The 21320-nt window shown below is 39.4% G+C and overlaps 2 protein-coding genes across 5 annotated transcripts; both read left to right on the top strand.

Annotated features, from left to right (window-relative positions):
• Nucleotides 1-91: 91 nt before the first annotated feature.
• Nucleotides 92-2805, top strand: rabif (RAB interacting factor). Of its 4 annotated transcripts, none has more exons than XM_062986728.1 (3): nt 92-155; nt 1186-1362; nt 2246-2805. In XM_062986728.1, the coding sequence occupies exons 2-3, from the start codon at nt 1210-1212 to the stop codon at nt 2492-2494; spliced, it is 402 nt and encodes a 133-aa protein (XP_062842798.1). In that variant the 5' UTR covers nt 92-155; nt 1186-1209; the 3' UTR covers nt 2495-2805. The 4 variants fall into 4 exon arrangements, with proteins under 4 accessions (XP_062842798.1, XP_062842797.1, XP_062842795.1 ...); XM_062986727.1 differs by lacking the exon at nt 92-155 and adding an exon at nt 711-778; XM_062986725.1 differs by lacking the exon at nt 92-155 and adding an exon at nt 900-947.
• Nucleotides 2806-7152: 4347 nt separating this feature from the next.
• Nucleotides 7153-20837, top strand: kdm5ba (lysine demethylase 5Ba). Its single transcript, XM_062987036.1, has 28 exons — nt 7153-7243; nt 8100-8296; nt 10328-10405; nt 10555-10677; nt 10765-10935; nt 11140-11268; nt 12066-12159; nt 12448-12521; nt 12750-12908; nt 13693-13812; nt 13897-14055; nt 14484-14665; nt 14918-15080; nt 15206-15325; nt 15458-15652; nt 15845-16026; nt 16141-16265; nt 16372-16522; nt 16645-16759; nt 16856-17211; nt 17489-17627; nt 17712-17891; nt 17976-18128; nt 18557-18967; nt 19054-19144; nt 19244-19449; nt 19539-19805; nt 19909-20837. Exons 2-28 carry the CDS (start codon nt 8144-8146, stop codon nt 20038-20040), a joined length of 4428 nt encoding a protein of 1475 aa, XP_062843106.1. The 5' UTR covers nt 7153-7243; nt 8100-8143; the 3' UTR covers nt 20041-20837.
• Nucleotides 20838-21320: the final 483 nt, after the last annotated feature.

Below are 21320 nucleotides of genomic sequence, written 5' to 3'. Positions count from 1 at the left end.
TTTTATTTTATTGACTTTGCTGTTACTTTTCACTGTACTGTTGACTAAAACAAACCTCCAGAATGAGAACGGGGCCTCGGTGTTGTCACGAGCACTAAACTCACGTGACTGAAGACCTTGGTGGGTTACAGCTCGACTGCCTGAACTGAATACAGGTGGGTTACGAATACAGGTGGATTACGAATACAGCTGGATTACGAATACAGGTGGCTCATGTATAGAGATGGGTTACGAATACAGTTAAATTATGAATAGAGGTGGGTTGCGAAAAACAGGTGGTTCATGAATAGAGGTGGGTTACGAATAGAGGTAGATTATAAATAGAGGTAAGTTATACATAGAGGTGGGTTATGAAAACAGGTGGGTTACGAATAGAAATAAATTATAAATAGAAGTGAATTATAAAAACAGGTAGGTTACAAAAAAACCTGAAAACAGGTGTGTTTTATCAGTACTAAATAGAGGTGGATACACAAACACTGAAAATAGGCAGTGGTGTAATAAAACAAAATAATAGTACATAATAATAAATAATATAAATAAATAATATAATACATAATACATAATAATAAAGTATTTTTGGTGTATTTTTACATTTCCGTCAACTTTTACTTTTACACCACTACATTTTCTAAAAAAATGTACACTTTTACACCCAGTTTTGACACTTGAGTTGCTTTTTTACACTTGAGACAGGCGTGCAGTACATTGATCTGCAGCTTTTGTGATGCTTCTTGGTGTGAAATGCAAAAACTCTTAAAAAGACCTAAAAACAAAGGTAAAATTAATGCAAAACACACATAATTATGCTGGTTAATGTCATATTATGAGCTTTTAAATATGTTAGCTGATAGCTGAACGCCTGTGTGAGGCGGAACTCTACATTTAAGTTTTGTTTCACGTCGGTCTGCCTCACAGCCTAACTGTCGCCGCCGGTAGTTAATTCGGTAAATAACTATAACGTTTATTCTGATTTTAAACGTTTACCGCAGTAATATTGTGTATAAGTAAAGCTATAAGATCACGTTTGCTGATGGTGTGAAATAGGTTAGTATCACATTGTAACTGGTTGTTAGAAATGGTAGTGATCTTAGCTCGCTGGTTCTTTATGGTTTAATCACGTGTTATACTGTAAACACTGATGTGTGTAATAATATGTTTCTACATCTTTTATGTCTGTTGTAGTCTGTCATTGTGAGTAGTTTTATCATGGACGACGGTAATCAGAGCTCTGACAGCGGGAGATGTGTTGACCCATCATCCCTGGTTTCAGAAGATGGGAAAAATATGAAGTCAGTGGTTTGCCAACGTTGTGCATCAAAAGTCCTCTGTCCAGGCATGGCTGTATTAGCAGAAAAGGAGGTAAGATTATTCAGGCATCTTTGCAAGCAGGTGGAGGTAAATAAAATGTAAGAATAAGCTCTTCTGGTAGATACATAATTATTTTATAAGCCTACCATAGTCTACCAATGTAGGGTCAGGGGTGTATATAAATGCTTCTATTGTTGCATTTGTCTCTGATTAAATACAGTATTGTGTTACAGATCATAGCATCAGAATAAAACCATTTAAGTGAAAAGTTACAACTTTGAAATGTACATGAATTTTAGAATCTTCTTAGTATTTGACACTACTGAAAAAAAATTCAATTCAACTTTATTGTCATTATACAATACAGGGTTGTACAGTATAACAAAACACTGTCAGGCTACATCTCTAGTGCAGACATACAAAAGACAATAGGGTAGACAGGATGGGGGGGTAGCAAGGTGCATAGACCGGTCTGAAGAAGTGTAAGCAGGTTAGGTTTTTGGTGTGCACTGACTGTGTCACAGTTGTTATATTTACAAAGTGTACAGTGCAGATGGATGAGTTCCCAACTTAAGTTCAAGTAAATAAGGAGTACAGCTCAGATATAAAGTTCCAGTTAAAGTGCTTGTGCAATGAGGAGGTACAGTCCTATGTTGGAGTTTAATGTGAGAGAAAGCCAAGTACCTGATTAGACCAAGCACATGATTAGACAACATGTAGGTGGATTCATTCTACTCATCGAAACTCCTTTAACACATCTGCATCCACTGATTCATAAACATTTCCATACCAAAGACTAAGACATTCTGAAATCCTTGTACACTTTTCAGCTTTAACTTTTCTAATTATGCTTTTAAGTTCTTTTTAAGTTTAGTATTAACTTGATGTTTGTGTGCTTTCTTATCCTTGTGCTTCAACCATCCCAACTCACCAGCTCTTTCTGCCTTCAATGAGAAAGAAAAACACTATCACCCAGACTGATGGGACTGTGGACGGGGACATGTTAACAGCTCACTGGATGGTGGATGATATGTACACCTTTGAGAATGTTGGATTCACCAAAGACGTAGGCAATGTAAAGTATCTTATCTGTGCCGATTGTGAGATTGGACCCATTGGCTGGCATAGTCTTGATGACAAAAAGAGTTTCTATGTAGCCTTGGATAGAGTTGATCATGTATAGTCTGTCTGAGATTGTTTTTGTGTAAAATTGTACTAGACACCTAAATGCTTGTTGTCTTCTTTTGAACATCCCTCTTTAATCGTCAGGACACTGGGAGTGGTGTTGAATATTTGGTTAACCATTTTAGATGTCTGTTTGTTTTGTAATGTTGATTCAATTTTATATTAAACATACTTTATTGTTAATATGGTGTCAGTTAAAATGTCATTAATGAACTTCACACAGCAGTGTGGCTTGTTTACTTGACTGACTGTATGTTACTGCTAATATTGCCCTTAGCGGACAGAAATAAAAAGTTCAGGCTACCACCACTATGTCAGTATGATGTTCTCATTGCTCCTCTTGGATTTTTAGTGCATAAAACATCATACCAAAAGGCCTGGGGTCAATAAGGTGTAAAAAAAACAAGCCTTTGTGTCTAGTTAAAGTATCAGTTTTTTTACCGTTAACCCCAAGGAAACAATTGTTGCCCAGTCCTTGGAACCCTGAACACCCTTACACCTGGCGTTTAAATTTTACTCTCTTTACAATCTGGATGATTTTTTGGTCAGAGAAACACAACACCAATTTTCTCAAAATCTTCACTAAAATTACAGTGCACATTCCCATCAGTTTATTTTCGTTCAAAGAAATGAACGACTTCTTAGGACATTGTTGATATCCTTGTGGATGCAGTGTTTAGAAACACTGTAACCATGTGCTGTAATCTTTCACAGAGGCAAACCAGTTTTTAAGTTCAGTCTGAAGGATAAACAGTCACAGATGCTTAAATGTGGTATTTAGACTTTCTATTTACATACATACTATATGAGGTCAAACATATATCTTTTATTTTTTCTATTTTATCTTAATTAATGTCAGATTAAGTTTTGAAAATTAATTAATATATTTATTTAACCTATTAGGATTTTAACGTCATGTTTGACACACTGGTTACATTAATGAAAGGACAGGTAGTTACTGGTTAGACAAGATTCATTAGTTTAAGTTTTTAATGTCAAACACAGTCATGGACAATTTAGTATCTCCAGTTCACCTCACTTGCACGTTTTTGTACTGTGGGAGGAAACCGGAGCCTCTGGAGGAAACCCACTAGTGGTGTGCGATACTGCAAAATTTGGTATCGATCCGATACCAAGTAAATACAGGGCCAGTATAGCCGATACCAATACCGATACGTTTTCTTATAAAAGCAGTTTGTTTACTTTTATGTAGGGGAGAGCAGTGTGTCATGATTGATGAGTAAATTCAGTGATTTTTGTTTCTATAAGCACTCTGTATTTGTAACTCTTTATCATATTAATAATGTAATGCATACATTTTTGTAACTAGCTGCTCTCAGTAGGGTTGTGAATAAATTCAGATGTTTAAAGCGGTTCGATTTCTTGTCTAACTCATACCACGTAGTTGTGTTTGCTGGGTTTGTTTGTTCGTTTATTAGGATTTTAACATCATGTTTTTACACCTTGGTTACATTCATGACCGGAACGACAGTTACTCATTACACAAGGTTTATCAGTTCACAAGGTTATATCGAACACAGTCATGGACAATTTAGTGTCTCCCATTTACCTCACCAGACTTGCATGTCTTTGGACTGTGGGAGGAAACCGGAGCACCCGGAGAAAACATGCAAAGTCCACACAGAAAGGACCCGGACCGGACCGCCCCACCTGGGGATCGAACCCAGGACCTTCTTGCTGTGAGGCGACAGTGCTACCCACTTAGCCACCGTGCCGCCCTGTTTGCTGGGTAAATACATTTGTAAATTTTAATTTTTTAATAGTGACCAAATACATGTGTCCCTGTGTTCATTTAAAATAAAAAATAAATGCTATTCTGTTAACATGTATAAGCATCCGGGTTCTTTCTGTGTGGAGTTTGCATGTTCTCCCCGTGTCTGCATGGGTTTCCTCTAGGTGCTCCGGTTTCCTCCCACAGTCCAAAGACATGCAAGTGAGGTGAATGGGAGACACTAAATTGTCCATGACTGTGTTCGATATAAACTTGTAAACTGATGAATCGTGTGTAATGAGTAACTACCGTTCCTGTCATGAATGTAGCCAAAGTGTAAAACATGACGTTAAAATCCTAATAAACAAACAAACATGTATAAGCACAAAGTCAAAAGAAAAGAGCACTTATTCACCCAAACACAAGCAAATGGAATAAAAGCCTCACTACGCATGCTCCGATTCATTTGCGTAGGATGCGTAAGGTGCGTCTGTACTTTGCGTATGTATAGTTTACACTATTAATTCCATAAAATTGCCCCTATTTCTGTATGTGCAAATCAAAGTATTCAAAAACTTACAATCTTCCAATGCCCACCAATGTACTGATGTGTGTTAGGATTATAACAACATAACGTGACGGTACCACAACAAAACACAGCAGAGCAGGACGGGAGGAGCAAGGTGTGAATGTAAGCTGTGAGAGGAGTGGAGTCTGTACAGACATGGTTTTTACTTTATGATGAAACGGGAGAAACGCAGACATCCCGAGTTGCAAAAACTCATTTCAGGGAGGTACCCTGTCTGAATTTATGAATTTATGTTCCTTACTTAGTGCACTAGATAGTGTACTAGATAATAGACTTATATTTCTTACATAATGCTTTAGGTAGCGTATTAGTTAACAGATTTAGGTTCCCTACATAGTGCACTAAATTGTATATCAAATAATGGATTTATGTTCCCTACATAGTGCTTTAGATAGTATTTTAGATATGAATTTATGTTCCCTACGTAGTGCACTAGATAGTGAATTAGACAATTGGTTTATGTTCCCTACACAGTGCACTAGATTGTATATCAGATTACGGATTTATGTGCACTAGATAGTGTATTAGATAACGCATTCATGTTCACTACATAGTGCACTAGAAAGTATAACTAGATGATGATTTATGTTCCTTACATAGTGCACTAGATAGTGTATTACATAATTAATTATGTTCCCTATATAGTGCACTAGATAGTATTTTAGACAATTGGTTTATGTTCCCTACACAGTGCGCTAGATTGAATATCAGATCATGGATTTATGTTCCCTACATAGTGCACTAGACAGTATATTAGACAATTGATTTACAGTATGTTCCCTACACAGTGCACTAGATTGAATATCAGATCATGGATTTATGTTCCCTACATAGTGCACTAGACAATATATTAGACAATTGATTTATGTTCCCTACACAGTGCACTAGATTGAATATCAGATCATGGATTTATGTTCCCTACATAGTGCACTAGACAATATATTAGACAATTGATTTATGTTCCCTACACAGTGCACTAGATTGAATATCAGATCATGGATTTATGTTCCCTACATAGTGCACTAGACACAGCCCCGGTTCTGGACTGCTTTGCTTGGGGGGGCAGTAAAACCTAATGAGGGGGCATGTTGATAGTCATGTTTTTGAAGCCAGAAATATATTCAAGGCTTGATTTGTGCATGAATGATGACAGCCAAGCTATTGATACTGGCTTAAAGTGATGTATGAGGTAAAGAAATAAAAATGCATGTTTTCGAACTTAAACTTAAAACCCAATGATTAAAAAATACATGTTGATTATGTAAATGGAGAAAAAAGATTATCTAATTGTATTTCATTTTAATACGCCCCCTTAATTAAATTGCCATTACTAATAGAACAACTCTATTTCTTGAAAGGCTTTAATACAAATTTAAGTCAAAGCTGACAAATGTACCTACACACAGACTGAGAATATTCAAACGTGGAAATAGGAATGAGTGAGAATATTTATATTATTGGGAAATTAAAATATAAAGAAAACAAAAGAATACTAATTCTGTAAAAAAAAAGTGTTTACCAGTATACCTGCCTCTCGCTCACACTAACAGAACATATACTGCCCAACTGAACTGTTTGGGGCAGTCTGCCGATTTTTATATGACTCAAAGAGCCAATCAGGAATAAGCAAGGAAATATCTTCACACTGTAAAACAAAATGCATTTTTGTGATTGGTTCAGAGATAATTTTAAAAATAGCCGTTGCTTGCATTGTGCTTGGGGGGGCAAAGACACAATTTGGGGGGGCAATGCCCCCCTCAGCCCCCCCCTAGCGCCGGCCCTGACTAGACAGTATATTAGACAATTGATTTATGTTCCCTACACAGTGCGCTAGATTGTAAATCAGATAACGGATTTAATACGCGTGTGAGTGTGTGTCGCTCTTGGCCGCTCGTTCTAGATTCCGGGAGATTTTATCTGACTTGCAGGGAGCCGCTGTGTATATGCGGGAGACTCCCGGAACTTCCGGGACACTTGGGATGTCTGGAAACGTGGTGACTGTTGAGGAGAAAAAGTCAAACTAAAATATCGATCCCATCACACTAGTATTGATCCGATTCCAATACCAACGTAGGTATTGATAATATCGATATTTGGATCGATCCGCCCACACGGGGAGAACATGCAAACTAAACACAGAAAGGACCCGGACCGCTCTACCTGGGGATCGAAATCTTTGATTGGTCGGTGATGTTTGTGATTGACAGTCGGTATCTGCTCTGTAATTGGCTGGTGCAGCGACTTGTAACGCTCACTGGTTGACTGGAGCTGCAGCTTTAAGCATTCGGACGAGCGCTACGTGCAAACTGAGAGTGTGAGAATGGAATAAAACGGCTAATGGCTGCTTCTTCATTAAAAAGCCATGAACCGCACCGACCCACTTTCACCTAAACACCAACACTCCGAGGCTAGTTTATGAAATCTCGGTAAGATTACTTTGCATTACTTCTCTAGAAGATTATTTCCCACCGTAGTTCGTAGGTCGAAATTGTATTATATTTAAACTACATTTTATTCCCGACATGATAGTGATAAACCTTGATGTTTATCATATTTACGAAATGCAAACGCATCGGTGTTATGCTAAGGTGTTAGCAACCGGAGACGACGTGAAACAACAGCATCCACTTCCGCAGAGAACTTGAAAGAGTCCATTTAAAGAAGTAGTTCCAGTCAGCGTGCATCTTCCAAGCTGTCGTAAATTAATGCGCGTGTTGACCACTGTAATTTGTTTTGTTCTCTCTGTGGTCATTTCTAAGGGGGAATAATTTACATAAAGATTTTATTAACAAATATATTAGGATCAGATGTGACAAAAGCAGTGCTGTTTGCAATTATACTACTGGATGTTTGGGTTTTTTTGAGCAGACAAACGGTTGATTAGAATTAATCAGCTTATCTGAAGTACTGTATTAATTACAGTGTTTAGTGTATAGAGTATTTTTAAAACTGCACAGTGATCTAAACTTTCTTTTTATAATACTATTTAAAATTGTAGGCCACAAGTGGAATTGAATCTAATATTGCATGTATAATATAACAGTTATAACATAATAATGTAAACTTGTATTATAATGCTGACCTGAGATGTGTAAACGAGACTAGAGAGGTGGTGTCTACTTTTTTAAGCGGAGCACTACAACGCTCTCAGACGTCAACAGTTCGTTCTGGTGTACGTTACAAAGTGGATGGGGATGTTAATTGTTCGACTTCGACTGTAATTGTTCGTTATTATGAAGTACCTACAGGAATTCTTGACCCACTAATCCTAACTTTAAACAGTTTATTGCAGTTTCTACATGTCAGGTTGGATGTAGTTGCACAGAATGACCCAACCTCGACCCAGCGAGTTTATACCACCGCCGGAGTGTCCTGTCTTCGAGCCCAGCTGGAAAGAGTTCCAAGAGCCGTTTGCGTTTATCAACAAAATCCGTCCTATTGCAGAAAAGACGGGGATTTGTAAGATCCGGCCGCCGCAGGTAAGTTTAGTCGGCGTGTTAGTGAAAGGTTAAACGGATACATGGTTTCCTTTCGTCTTTTATTGACTGTCCCTTCACCGTGAAGTCCGAAACACTTCTGAGGGCAGGTTTCAATATGGCGGATTGCGGCTCCGGTAGAAAGTTAGCTAGCCTCAGATGCGCATTAAAATAGTAGCTAAATGATTTCAATATCTCATTAAAATTAACATACATTTCATTAAAACAATCTGATTTTGGGTTGGTTATTAATTGTTTTTGCATGTGACTGAACCTGTGGTCGTGATTGATATTGAACAGCTACACCAATATGCATCCAAACAACAAGCAAACAGTTTTATATTGTAATGGCAGATTATTCATGGACACAATTATTATTTACATCTTTCCCATTCTTGTGAGTACAAGCTCGTCAGAAATGTATTATTCTCCACCCATGTTCATAGTAGTGTAAAAATGGAGCACCACACTTATTTATTTATTTTTTTACTAAATGTCCAACGTTACAGGGTGTCCATTGGACCCTAAGATTAGGCCCATCTGTTTGTATACAATATATATATACAACATTGAGTTCATTATTTAGAAATAAATACAATCAGGTGACTATTTTAGGTTTAACCCATTTGCAGTATTTTGAAGACCTGATAACGTCCCCTAGTGTTGCATCAACCATTTGACTAAGTAGTACTGTAAAGCTGATATTTGATTATATAATGAAATAAATGAATCAGTCACATGTAAAATTGCATAGTAAATAATTTAGAAATTTAGGTTTATGTTTATGCATGGCCAAAGAGCAATATTCGAATTGATGCACCAGAAGCCCCTCAGCAAAAATGCATTGTTTTTCTATTTGTGTCTGTTCTAACCTTGAGTAGTTTGTGTGTTTTTGTATGTTACACTTACAGGGCAATTCATGACTTGCATGCTTTAATGTGGTTAATACGAACAGTGGTTTTACACCCCCTGACTTTTTTTTTGCACACTTTGTGTTACGGCCTTTGAAAAGCTATCCAAACCCTATTTGGATACCCCATGGCAAAGCTGGTACATTTTGTATATGCAGTCAACACAAGAGCTGTTTTTGCTATTTGTTATTTCTAATTAAACTTTAAATAAGTGACAGATATGAGAAGAAGAGTTCCAATGATTTTACTGACCAACTTCTTTGTATTTTGTACAAATAAACAAATTTAGAATCTGAAGCCTGCTGCGCACTCAACACAAAATTTGTACGGGCAGGTTTAGCACCATTTACATATTCATTACAAATTTAATCCTGTGAGAGGTGACCTACATTTTTAATAGGACACGGATCTATACTGCAGGCAGGATAGTCAAGCGCGCGCACTCTGTGTCTACAAGCGACAACGTTGTACCCTGTGCAGAATGAGGCCTGGTGTTGTCTTGCTGAAATGACCATGGACTACCCAACAAAAGTTGTTGCCTTGGTGGCAGCATATGTCTCTTTAATTCCAGTATACATCGCTGTGTCAATGACAACTTCTCACATATGCAGGTCACTCTTTACATAGGAACTGATGCACCCCCTTAACCTGGCAGGTGTTAGCATTTGCACCTTTCACTGATAGCAGTCTGGATGGTCCCTTTTGCCCTTTTGGACAAATGTTTTGTTTGTTTTTTTCTTCCTAAAAGAAGCTGAAACATGGACTTATCTTAATGAAACATGGACTTAATGGACAGGTCTATGTAAGAAGACCTGCAGCTGTAATTGCCAAAGGGGCATTTGCATAAGTGTAGTATAAATAGTCTGAATCATTTTTTAAATAATTTACTTTTCAAAAATTTGTAATAATACTAATAATAAGTGATTAGGACTGAAGGGTACAATAGCCATTATATCAATTTAAAATTAAATTGCAACACGTCAAGGGGTCTGAGAACTTTCTAAATTATTCTTCTTATAAACACATTTAAGAAATGGACAAATGGCAAAAAGAACTAAAAATGCAGTTTATATTTGTATTAATCCTAAGTTGTATTTCATGTATGCCTTGTTTTATGTTGTAGGGATGGCAGCCACCATTTGCTTGTGATGTGGATAGGCTGCATTTTACCCCACGCATACAGAGGCTCAATGAATTGGAGGTATGTGCATAACTTGTCCACTCTTTCCTGTTTTCTGTGGTAGTCAAATGCCCTTTTTCCATTTGGATAGTACACTTACAGGGCAATCCAGAGCTTATTCAAATCCAAAACTCTGAACTGACCTTAATGTCCCTTTCATTTTCATTCAGGCACAAACCAGAGTCAAGCTCAACTTCCTGGACCAGATAGCGAAGTTCTGGGAGCTGCAGGGCTGCACACTGAAAATCCCTCACATTGAGCGCAAGACTCTTGACTTGTACCAGCTCTACAAAGTATAGCATGATATGATAACCCTAGAGTTCATGCTTTGTATGTATTTGCACCCGTCTTGAAATTAATTCTCTTGATGGTGCTTTTAGCTGGTGACAGAAGAGGGCAACTTTGATGTGGTCTGCAGAGAACGGAAATGGACCAAGATTGCACTCAAGATGGGTTTCGCTCCCGGCAAAGCTGTCGGATCTCACCTGCGAGCCCACTACGAGAGGATTATCTACCCTTACTACCTGTTCCATAAAGGAGTCAGCCGTCTGGTAAGACCATTGGAGCTTTGCTTTCCCTCATTTTTTCAGACTGTATTTTTTTAATAGTGCTGCATGCCATACTTTCTTGACATTCTTTATTTTCTCCTTCTCCTTTTCTCATGTAAAGCTGTTTACGTAAACACCTGTAAATATTTACTTTTTATTTATGTGAAATCTGTATCTAATGTCTTTCTTTTTCTTCTTTTTTATCAGAACGCCAATAAGCCTACTCTTACCAATGACACCAAAGATAAGGAGTATAAATCACACGACTTGCCCCAGCGGCAATCATTGCCGCCAGCCGAGACCTCCACTATTGCTCGGAGAGCCAAGCGCACAGAGGTAAATGTTCCAACGGGTGAACTTCTAGCAATAGGTGGATATGGAATCACATATTTTGGAGGTTTAAGTAAATGGCCTGGTGGTGCATGTCATTTACTTAATATTGATCCTGGCATCTTGGCCTCTGTCATTGTCTGATGTGAGTTATTTCCAGGTACTTTGGTTTCCTTTTACTTTCCAAAACATGCAGCAGCTAGATTGGCTTCTCTGAATTGCCCCTATTTGTAAGCGAGTGTGTGTTGCCATACATTGGCACCCAGCCCAGAGTTTATTTCTATTAAGGGTATATTTCATTACGTGCGAAGGTTTTTTAAAAGAAAAATGACTCTGATTTAGTTTGTGAAACATTTCCTGCTGTATAGTCCACATTTATTGATGTGCTATACATTTTTAATGCCATGTGCACTTTGGTTTCTGTGTTTGCTTGCACTTGCATTTATTGTCAAAGGAGAGTCAGAATCTACAGGGGAGTCATAAATAGACACTCTGGCTTTTATTATTATCAAATGTTGGCTTATTTATTATATCTCTTATTTATAATACTAAACAACCACTTCAATACCACAAACCTTCTAATAAATATTATGTTTTTGTACTGTTTTTACTGACTGGAAAGTCTTTTTGGATGTTTTCACCATATTTCCTGCACATAAGCATTTTTTGCTGTAGGATATAATACAAATTCTGCCTTAATACAATTACTTATCCTGGCACTATACCTGCATCGATAGTCACTATTGTTGCATTGTTTTTTTTTCTTCTCTCACTTCAACAGTATATACTTTTCTACTTCTCAGGGCCGCTGTTTTAAAAGTGAGCAGGGAGAGCCATCTGAGAATCGACCCAACCTCAGGAGGAGAATGGGCTCCTATGTTTCAAAATCAGAAGCAGGTGATTACATTATTGTTATTTCAATTGAAGACATTTATCTGGTGTCCCTTTGAACTAGCTTCATAGGCGTGTTGCAGACTATTGGTGATTTCTCAGTGTTTAACTTGACACTTCAAGGCATGGCTTCCCACTGGCATGAAAGTTACAAATGGTTTACGAAGTTTGGAGATATTTGGAATTCTTTGCTACAACCGAATTTTCTACCTTCCATTTTGTGTCTGCACGATTGGTAGCATAAACACGGTAGTTCGTTTCACTTTTTGATAAATATTCATGTCTGTGTTTTAGTGAACAGCTTTCCAGTCCAGGTAAAACAGGAGCCGGGAGAGCAGATTTACTCAATGCTTGATGGGAGATTAAGGGTAAGAAACAATAATGCTCACAGTTATGTGCACTATATTACATACTGTTTATTATATTATGTTCCATTCAGCATTTGGAAAAAAAAAAAATTTGGAAGTGGTCCTGTGTGTGTGTGTGTGTGTGTGTGTGTGTGTGTGTGTGTGTGTGTGTGTGTGTGTGTGTGTGTGTGTGTGTGTGTGTGTGTGTGTGTGTGTATTCATTAGTTATTTTGACATGTCTTCATACAGGTGGATCAGTACATGTGCTTGGTATGTGGAGGAGGGGGTGATGAGGAGAAGCTGTTGCTATGTGATGGCTGTGATGACAGCTATCACACCTTCTGCTTAATCCCACCACTTCATGATGTGCCCAAGGGGGACTGGAGATGTCCCAGGTGCCTGGCACAGGTGAGCACAGCTGTTCCTCGTCACTCTTTGTAACTGTTGTAGTCGTCATGCTTTAAAAACAACCTAAATTTCAAATTGTGTACTCGGGCAGTGCACCAGTCTATTACACTAGCCTACCACTGCTGAGATCCGAGTTATCATCCCAGTGGTGATATCTGCCAACCGGGGCATTTACACAGATATGCTATGCAGGCTATGTCTGGGTGGGATGTCTGAATTGATCGTTGGTATTTATGCTCTATTCTCAGTGTTTTCTGGTGGAAACAGACCAAGTGTAACCCGGACCAGGATGTAGCCTTTGATTGAAATGTAAAATGGTAGAAATATTGAAGGGGATTGAAGGCGATGGGGGAAAAAACATAGGCATGAATTTTACAGCAAATGCTTGAGCCAACTTCATAACATTCTCCATCCTGCTTCCATCACAAAGCTGGCAGTGTAGTTTAGACAGGCATTACTTAAGCATAGAGAGGCATCATTTGTAGTGGAGGCCAAAAGTCTGAGAAGACTAGATTAAAGAGGTTTTATTTTGATTTTCTTTTTATAATTGAACACAAATGTTTTTCTTTTCATTTCCAAGTGTTACCACTGCTTACTCTTGGCCAGAATCAATGCAGTGTGCAATGCAGTAACACACCTCAGACAGGATGCCAATCCAGCACAGGCCTTTTTGCAAAAATAATATTATAATTTGAAAGGAATGCAGATTTTTATGTTTCTTTTAACTGTTGCCTGAATACTGTTTTCCAATTCAAACTCACGTGTTGTTTTTTTATTTCCACAGGAGTGTGGCAAGCCTCAGGTTGCATTTGGCTTTGAGCAGGCCTCCAAAGACTACACACTCCGTTCCTTTGGAGACATGGCAGACTCCTTTAAGTCTGATTACTTCCACATGCCTGTACATGTATGTGTAATACACAAATTCTCCTCTGTTCACTGTTTGATCTGTCTGATCAAGTACATAACTGGTCTTCATGTCTCCCCTCAGATGGTCCCGACAGAGCTGGTTGAAAAGGAGTTCTGGCGTCTGGTCAGCGCCATTGAGGAGGATGTCACAGTAGAGTATGGGGCAGACATTGCTTCTAAGGAATTTGGCAGTGGTTTCCCTGTGAAGAATGGTTCATTTACTGTGTCTTCTAATGATGAGGTATGCTGTTCCACAGTTTTTAATGGAGATCATGGGACAGAACCTCTTCATAACACTGTGTTTAATGATTCTGTGTAAATGTATGATCTACATAAATGTATAAACTGATGAATCTTGTGTGACGAGTAGCTACCTGTCCTGTCATGAATGTAACCAAAGTGTGACATTAACATGACAGTGAAAATTTTACAGGGGTTTTTGTATCTGTTGGTCCTAAATTTTGTAAAGTTGCTTTGAGACAATGTCTGTTGTAAAAAGCGCTATATAAATAAAGTTGACTTGACTTGACTTGACTTGAAAATCCTAATAGAATAAAAAAAAAAAAAATAGTAAATTGGTATCTATCCAGAATTCTTACATTTGTGTATGATAGTAGCTCTTTCATCTGATTAAACTGGCCAAATGTATGATTTCCTTTTCCCCTGCAGCATTATCTCAGCAGTGGCTGGAACCTGAACAACATGCCTGTGCTGGACGCATCTGTACTGACTCATATTACTGCCGACATATGTGGGATGAAGCTGCCCTGGCTCTATGTGGGCATGTGCTTCTCTGCCTTTTGTTGGCATATTGAGGACCACTGGAGCTACTCGGTCAACTATTTGCACTGGTGAGTGTCCACAGTTTACAACACTGCGAATGTAGTCCATGATTTGGGTGTTTTCTTTTTCTACCAGATTAAAAACCTGAGTTTAACTGGTAAGTATGGAAATAACTGTGCTCAGCTGGAATTAATGACCTGTGTGGTCTGAAGTGACTTCCTTTTGTTGAACCTATTGATTTAGGGCTTTGTAATCGCTTGAGCTAATACCTTCATTGCGTATACAATTTAATCAGCAGTTGTCCATGTGTGTTAATGTAGGGGAGAGCCAAAGACCTGGTATGGTGCTCCTGGCTACGCAGCAGAACAGTTGGAGGCAGTGATGAAGAAACTAGCTCCCGAGCTCTTCGACTCTCAGCCTGATCTGCTCCATCAACTGGTCACCATCATGAACCCCAATGTGCTAATGGAGCATGGAGTGCCTGTGAGTGCATTTATATAAAACACTTAAACAGCAAGTTGATAAGGGTGTCAATCTATCTCGGATCAGTCTGACTAAATGTGTTTGAAAACAAGGAATTGTGATTAATAAGTTCACCTCTTTTTCAGATTTACCGAACTAACCAGTGTGCTGGGGAGTTTGTCGTCACCTTTCCCAGAGCATACCATAGCGGGTTTAATCAGGGCTTCAACTTCGCAGAGGCTGTCAACTTCTGCACAGCTGACTGGGTATGACACCTTAATGACCAAAAATGCTTTAAGTTAGCACATGCCCAAATATTCACACCTATAAAACCAGATTGTTTAGTTAAACTTAGGCGCACTAATTAATGTATAATGTTAAATATGTTCTCGTTTCAGCTCCCTCTGGGTCGGCGGTGTGTAGATCATTACCGCTCACTAAACAGATACTGCGTTTTCTCCCATGATGAGATGGTGTGTAGTATTGCTGCCAAGGCTGACCGCATGGAACTGGAGCTGGTCTCCTCCATACAAAACGATATGAGTTATATGATTCAGGAGGAAAAGGAGCTGCGTGAAAAGGCATACAAGCTGGTAAGATACATCAATGTCCCCTGTTTATACTAAACCCAATTCCAGAAAAAGCACTGGGACAGTGGAAAAACATAAATTAGAACATAGTTATGTTATTTAATACTTGAATGTACTGGTTTTTAAAGTTGCGTTTACTGTTTACAGTCTCTTCCTCAATTGCCAAAAAGATCTCGTTGCATGTTATTTTCCCAGGGTGTATGGCACTCCCAGCAGGTGGACTACGAAGATCTGGCAGATGAAGAGAGGCAGTGTTCCCAATGCAGAACCACCTGTTACCTGTCTGCTATCACATGTCCCTGCAGCCCTGGCCAGCTGGTCTGTCTACATCACCTCAAAGACTTGTGCTCGTGCACTCCTAGTCGCTATACTTTGAAGTGAGTGTCTGTCTGTCAAGGCCTGTTTTCATGATAGTATGCACTTTTATTCCTCTAATCATGAAATGTGCCGGAGTGTATTTCTACAACACTTTCTTTTTTATCTCCCTACAGCTATAAGTACACCTTGGCTGTATTGTACCAAATATTTAAGGCTTTAACAGCCCGTGCTGAGTCCTACGACGACTGGACCTCTAAGGTTAAGAAGATTTTGAAGGCTGACCAGGACGATAAGTGTGGTATGAACTTTGATGCCTAAATTGCAAGACACAATCAATTCTTTTTGCTTTTGAAATCACTAAGTCAATGGTTTTTATAAGAGGAGTGTGTTTCCTGTGCTACCAGACTTGGAGGAACTTCGTTTACTGGTTGCGGATGCAGAAAAGAAGCTGTACCCTAACATGGACTTGCTGTGCCATTTGCGCCAGATTGTCCAGGATGCAGAGAGGTGTGCTTCAATGGCTCAACAGCTTCTTAATGGGAAAAGACAGACCAGGTAGGTTATTTTTGTGCTTATGTAGAAATACATACAATGGGTGACTGTCATTTTCTTATTACCTGTAGCTTACGTGCAGGTTGCACATGTTTATGTTTTGTACCATCTTTTTTGTGTTTTAGATATCGCAGTGGTGGAGGAAAAAGTCACAACCAGCTTACTGCTGAGGAGTTGAGCTCTTTTGTCCAGCAGCTTTATGATTTACCCTGCACCATCAGACAGACCCCTTTTCTCAAGGTATCAGACCTGTACCGTGTCTTCTGGTCCAGAAAATACTGAAATGGAAAAAAACCAAAGATGGCTTAAAAATTTACTGTTCCTTTTTCATCTCAGGCTTTGCTAAACCGTGTCCGGCAATTCCAGCAACAGAGTTCAGACCTCCTGGCCATGGACATGCCCAGCTCATCAGCCTTGCAAGTTGTGCTGGACGAGGGCTCAGGCCTGGAGGTGGAGTTGCCCGAGCGAGCTGTGCTCCGGCAACGGCTGGAGCAAGCACGCTGGGTGGAGACAACGCAACAGGCATGCAAGGACCCGAGCAGCCTCAGTCTGGAACACATGAGGAAGCTGATCGATCAGGGCGTCGGCTTGGAGCCACATGCCTGCGTGGAGAAGACAATGGCCCGGTTACAGGAGCTGCTTACTGTGTGTGAGCACTGTGAGGAGAAGGCTCACAAAATGCTGAAAGCCAGGTCAGGTCAGGCTGATATCAGGGAATTAAAAACATTCAGGCTTTAGTTTGTGCCTTAGTGATCATTTCTAATTCTTTGTAGTGAGGGTGGGAAATGAAAGTATTGTAATTAAGTATTAAGTTTTGCGTTTATTGTTGATGCTTGATTGTGTTGCCTGGGTCTTGGTAAAAATCGTAGACAAAATGTGGGTTAAGCTTAGTATTGTAATATTAAATAGTATTGTGCAAGATGACACTTGTCAGTTTACTTGACCACCTTTGGTTTTAATGCTCTGCAGGCCGTACCATAATCTGGAGACACTGGACGCAGTCTTGTATGAAGTAAATAGTATTCAGGCTTACCTGCCCAAATGTCTTCAGCTCCAGGACTCGGTCAGTAGGGCCAAAGAGTGGATACAAGAGGCAGATGCCCTTCAGGTAAATGTGACGTCAGCACTTTCTGTATTGTGTTTCTCTTTCTTTCTGGTTTTCTTTACCCCTAAGAATGAATTGTCATTACAGCTTGGAGGCCGCATCCCTGTTCTCTCCGATGTAAACGATCTAGTCTTGGAAGCTAAAAGCATCCCAGTCCTGCTGGAGCCCTTGGCACGTCTAGAGAATCTGGTGTCCGAGGTGGAAGCCTGGAAGGAAAGTGCAGCCAAACTGTTTTTGTTGGAGAACACCTCATTCACGCTCCTGGAGGTATCATAAATGCTCTGATGGCAAAAATACTATATGAGATAGTAAAATCTGTGTAAAATGTTAATTCACTATTTGTTCTTTTAGGTTCTGTGTCCAAGGTTTGACACAGGGTGTCAGAGGTCAAAGTCTAAAAAAGTCAAAGACGTCTTGCCAGGCATTAAAAAGGTGGCGATAAAACTAGATAGTGTCAGTGATGTGGAGAAAGCTCTCTCTGAGAGCAAGGATCCAGCCCTAGCGGTATGCCTTTTTAATATTCTAACACAGTGCTCTGTAGATATATACACTGATGAGTCAAATCATTAGGACCACCTGTCTAATATGCTGTGCTGCCAAAACAGCTATGACCTACCCAGGCATGGAGTCCACTTCAAAAGGATTTTCCCTCCTTTGACCACTAACGGTTGGTACTTACTATTTAGTCACCTGTCGCCATAGTGATTTAACCCTTATCAAAGTCACTCGGGTCTTTGTGCTCATCATATCTGCTGCATTAGTTACCATAGGCCCAAGATTTAATAAATCCCTGACTGTGGCATGCACAATTATTATGAAATTGACATTGCCATGCATATTTTTGGGGGTGGTCCTAATGAGTCATTGTAATGCATAAGGAGGCACACCCACTCAACCTACCATAACATCTAATGTATCTCAATTTTCTTTAGATGTCTACTCTATGTGAGGTTCATCTAAAGGAGCTGGAGAACCTAAACACCCTCAGGACTGCAAACAAGGCAAAGTTCAAGCCCACAAACAACTCTTCTCCTACAGTGTGTCTTTGTCACACAGTGCCTGCCGGCCCCATGCTTCAGTGTGAACTCTGCCTTAATACTTACCACAGTGGCTGCGTGCCAGGGTTCCAGAAGACACAGACTGGACAGCCTTGGCTGTGCCCACTCTGCAGCAGATCAGAAAAGCCTCCTCTGTCGAAAGTGTTGCCACTGCTTGCCTCTCTTCAGCGCATCCGTGTCCGGCTACCGGAGGGCGATGCTCTGCGTTTTGTGATTGAAAGGACAGTGCGATGGCAGCACAGGGTGCAACAGGTTTCACCTTCGACTCAGCAGTCGTGTAAAAACGTAAGCTTGCTTTCTGTTACTCTGAGCTATGGATGCTTGGTTCGTGTTCCACTAATAGGTTTATTCAACTAAAATGTTCCCTGCAGGTGAGACCTTTCTCAGAAATTGCATCATTTCTGTTAAAGGAAGGAAGCAATGGATCCTACTACATGCAGCATCCATGCATTCCTCCTAGTGGTAAGTAGATCCTATCAGTTTTTATAAATGACAAGCTTACTTTAACTGTCCTGCCAAAATTTTATTTGTAATTGTGTGTGTGTTGTCTCTGTGTATTAGCTTTAAGTCCTGAAATAGAGGAGCTTTTGGTGGAAGGCTTACTGCTACAGGTAACTTTGCCAGAACTGCATCATCTCTACCAGGGTCTGCTCAGCAGCTTGTGCCCCTGTCAGCACTCCCTGCAAAGCAGCGAGCATGACCACCAGTATTATATTGCTCAGAACAGAAACCCAACACACAAAAGTCCACCCCACAGCAAAGACAAGGTAAAACTCTATTAATGGTGCTTGAGATTACTTTCTTTTCTGTGGACTTGTAATTAAGTGTGGTGGTTTTTTTTCTTGCATTTTTTTAGGATGTAGTCCTAGAGTTGCAGAAGCATAGTGGGAAACTAGAAAAGAGCTCCAAGAGGTGCTTGGAAAAGGAACACTCTAACGCTAGAGATAAATACAAGATTAAGGGCCCCCCCAAAAAGAAGTCTAGGACAATCAAGGATAAGATAAAGAAGGAGAACGCCATCTCCTCATCCGGTTCAGTTTCAGACCCAGGTTCTTCTGAGGATTCGGAGGAGGACTGGTCTGTGTGCTCGGCAAAGCGATGTCAACAGCCAGAGGGAAATGAGGTATGTTTTTATACAACTGGCTGTAGTTAAAATCTGTCATGCTGGTTGGTGCACATCTCCACCCCCTCAGATTCTAATTTTGCTTTATTTTATTTTTTTAAAGGTAAATTGGGTCCAGTGTGACGGCAGCTGTAACCAGTGGTTCCACCAAATTTGCGTGGGCGTATCTGCTGAGCAGGCTGAGAACGAAGACTACGTCTGCATCGACTGTGTAGTAAATGACCAGACACAATGAGGACCAAAACGTAAACTGTTTAAATAGACAAAATACTTTTGACATTTGCACGTGTTCTAGCACCAAGCACTAAATTGCTTTTCTTGGCCTTTGGAAGACCCAGTTTGTCCTTGTCGCTGGTGCTAGCTTCCTGATCAGACTGTTATCCAGATGTTTTGTCACAGATGTACCTCAGGTGTTTCTATCCATTGTCATCAGCTCTCCCGAAAGAAGATACATACACACATACATTAAGTAGAGGCCAAAACACGCAAGACCACATTTTCTTTAATGTTAGTATTTATTATTAAATAATATCAGTCTTACAATTTGAGTAAATAGTTTTACATGCAAGTTACATACAGTAATACTGCTGATTATATGATTTGTAATGCAAATACATTGCATTTAATTGAGAGAAATGCAACATAGAAACTTTTTCCCTGCTGGTCTTGGACTTTTGGCCTCTGCCGTTTATATATGCATGTTTGTGTGTATGTATATCCTTTATCAGAATCAGTGACTCCAGGGCTACTTTGACATACCAACTTGCATTAATTGGATTGAACAAAATGCTATGACTTTCATTTAAAACATGCTTTGGTACATGTCTAGTATATTATTTATTTATCCTAACAGTAACTAAGATGGTTAACTGATTGTGAGTAGCTTGAGATCTTACTTTGATTTATAGTTTTTTGCTAGTAGCAGTGGTTGTACAGAATCCTGAGGTAGGTCACCTCGGTATAGCAGTAAGAAGTGTAACATGTACTGTGGAGTGCTGTTGTAATTCTTTATAAATAAACAATACTAAATGATTTAGTCAATGGGAATGTGTTGTTGCAAATGGCACCTTAGCTGTGAAAAGCAGGTTTATGAAGTAAAATAGGAATAAAGCAAATTAACCAAAACTCTTGTTTTAAATACCTGTATTTAATATATTTTTGATTAACTGATTTGCTATGCATTGAAATAAATTATCAACATGGTACTACTATAACTAAATGTGAAGCCACTGATGAATTGTCTTGGTTATGCTAGCATAAAATAAATCTTAGTCACTCCTAGTTTATATTAAACTAGTTTGTATTAAATCAGCCAATTATTTAAAATTCGATAAACGCTTCCAAGTTTTACAGACACCTGACAAGAAAGCATGTCTGATGCCTGGTAATTAACCAATCCATTTCAAATACTTATGCTTTATGGAATAATGAGTTATAAATCTAGTGTGCACAATGGAAGTGTGGAAATATAGGTGTGTGTGTTTGTGCACCTACTGTACATTACCATTAGCCTTT

This window comes from Trichomycterus rosablanca, chromosome 24, assembly GCF_030014385.1.
Source record: "Trichomycterus rosablanca isolate fTriRos1 chromosome 24, fTriRos1.hap1, whole genome shotgun sequence".
Taxonomy (NCBI): Eukaryota; Metazoa; Chordata; class Actinopteri; order Siluriformes; family Trichomycteridae; genus Trichomycterus; species Trichomycterus rosablanca.
The sequence above is the reverse complement of the archived record's forward strand: the minus strand, read 5'-3'. Positions and strand labels throughout refer to the sequence as shown.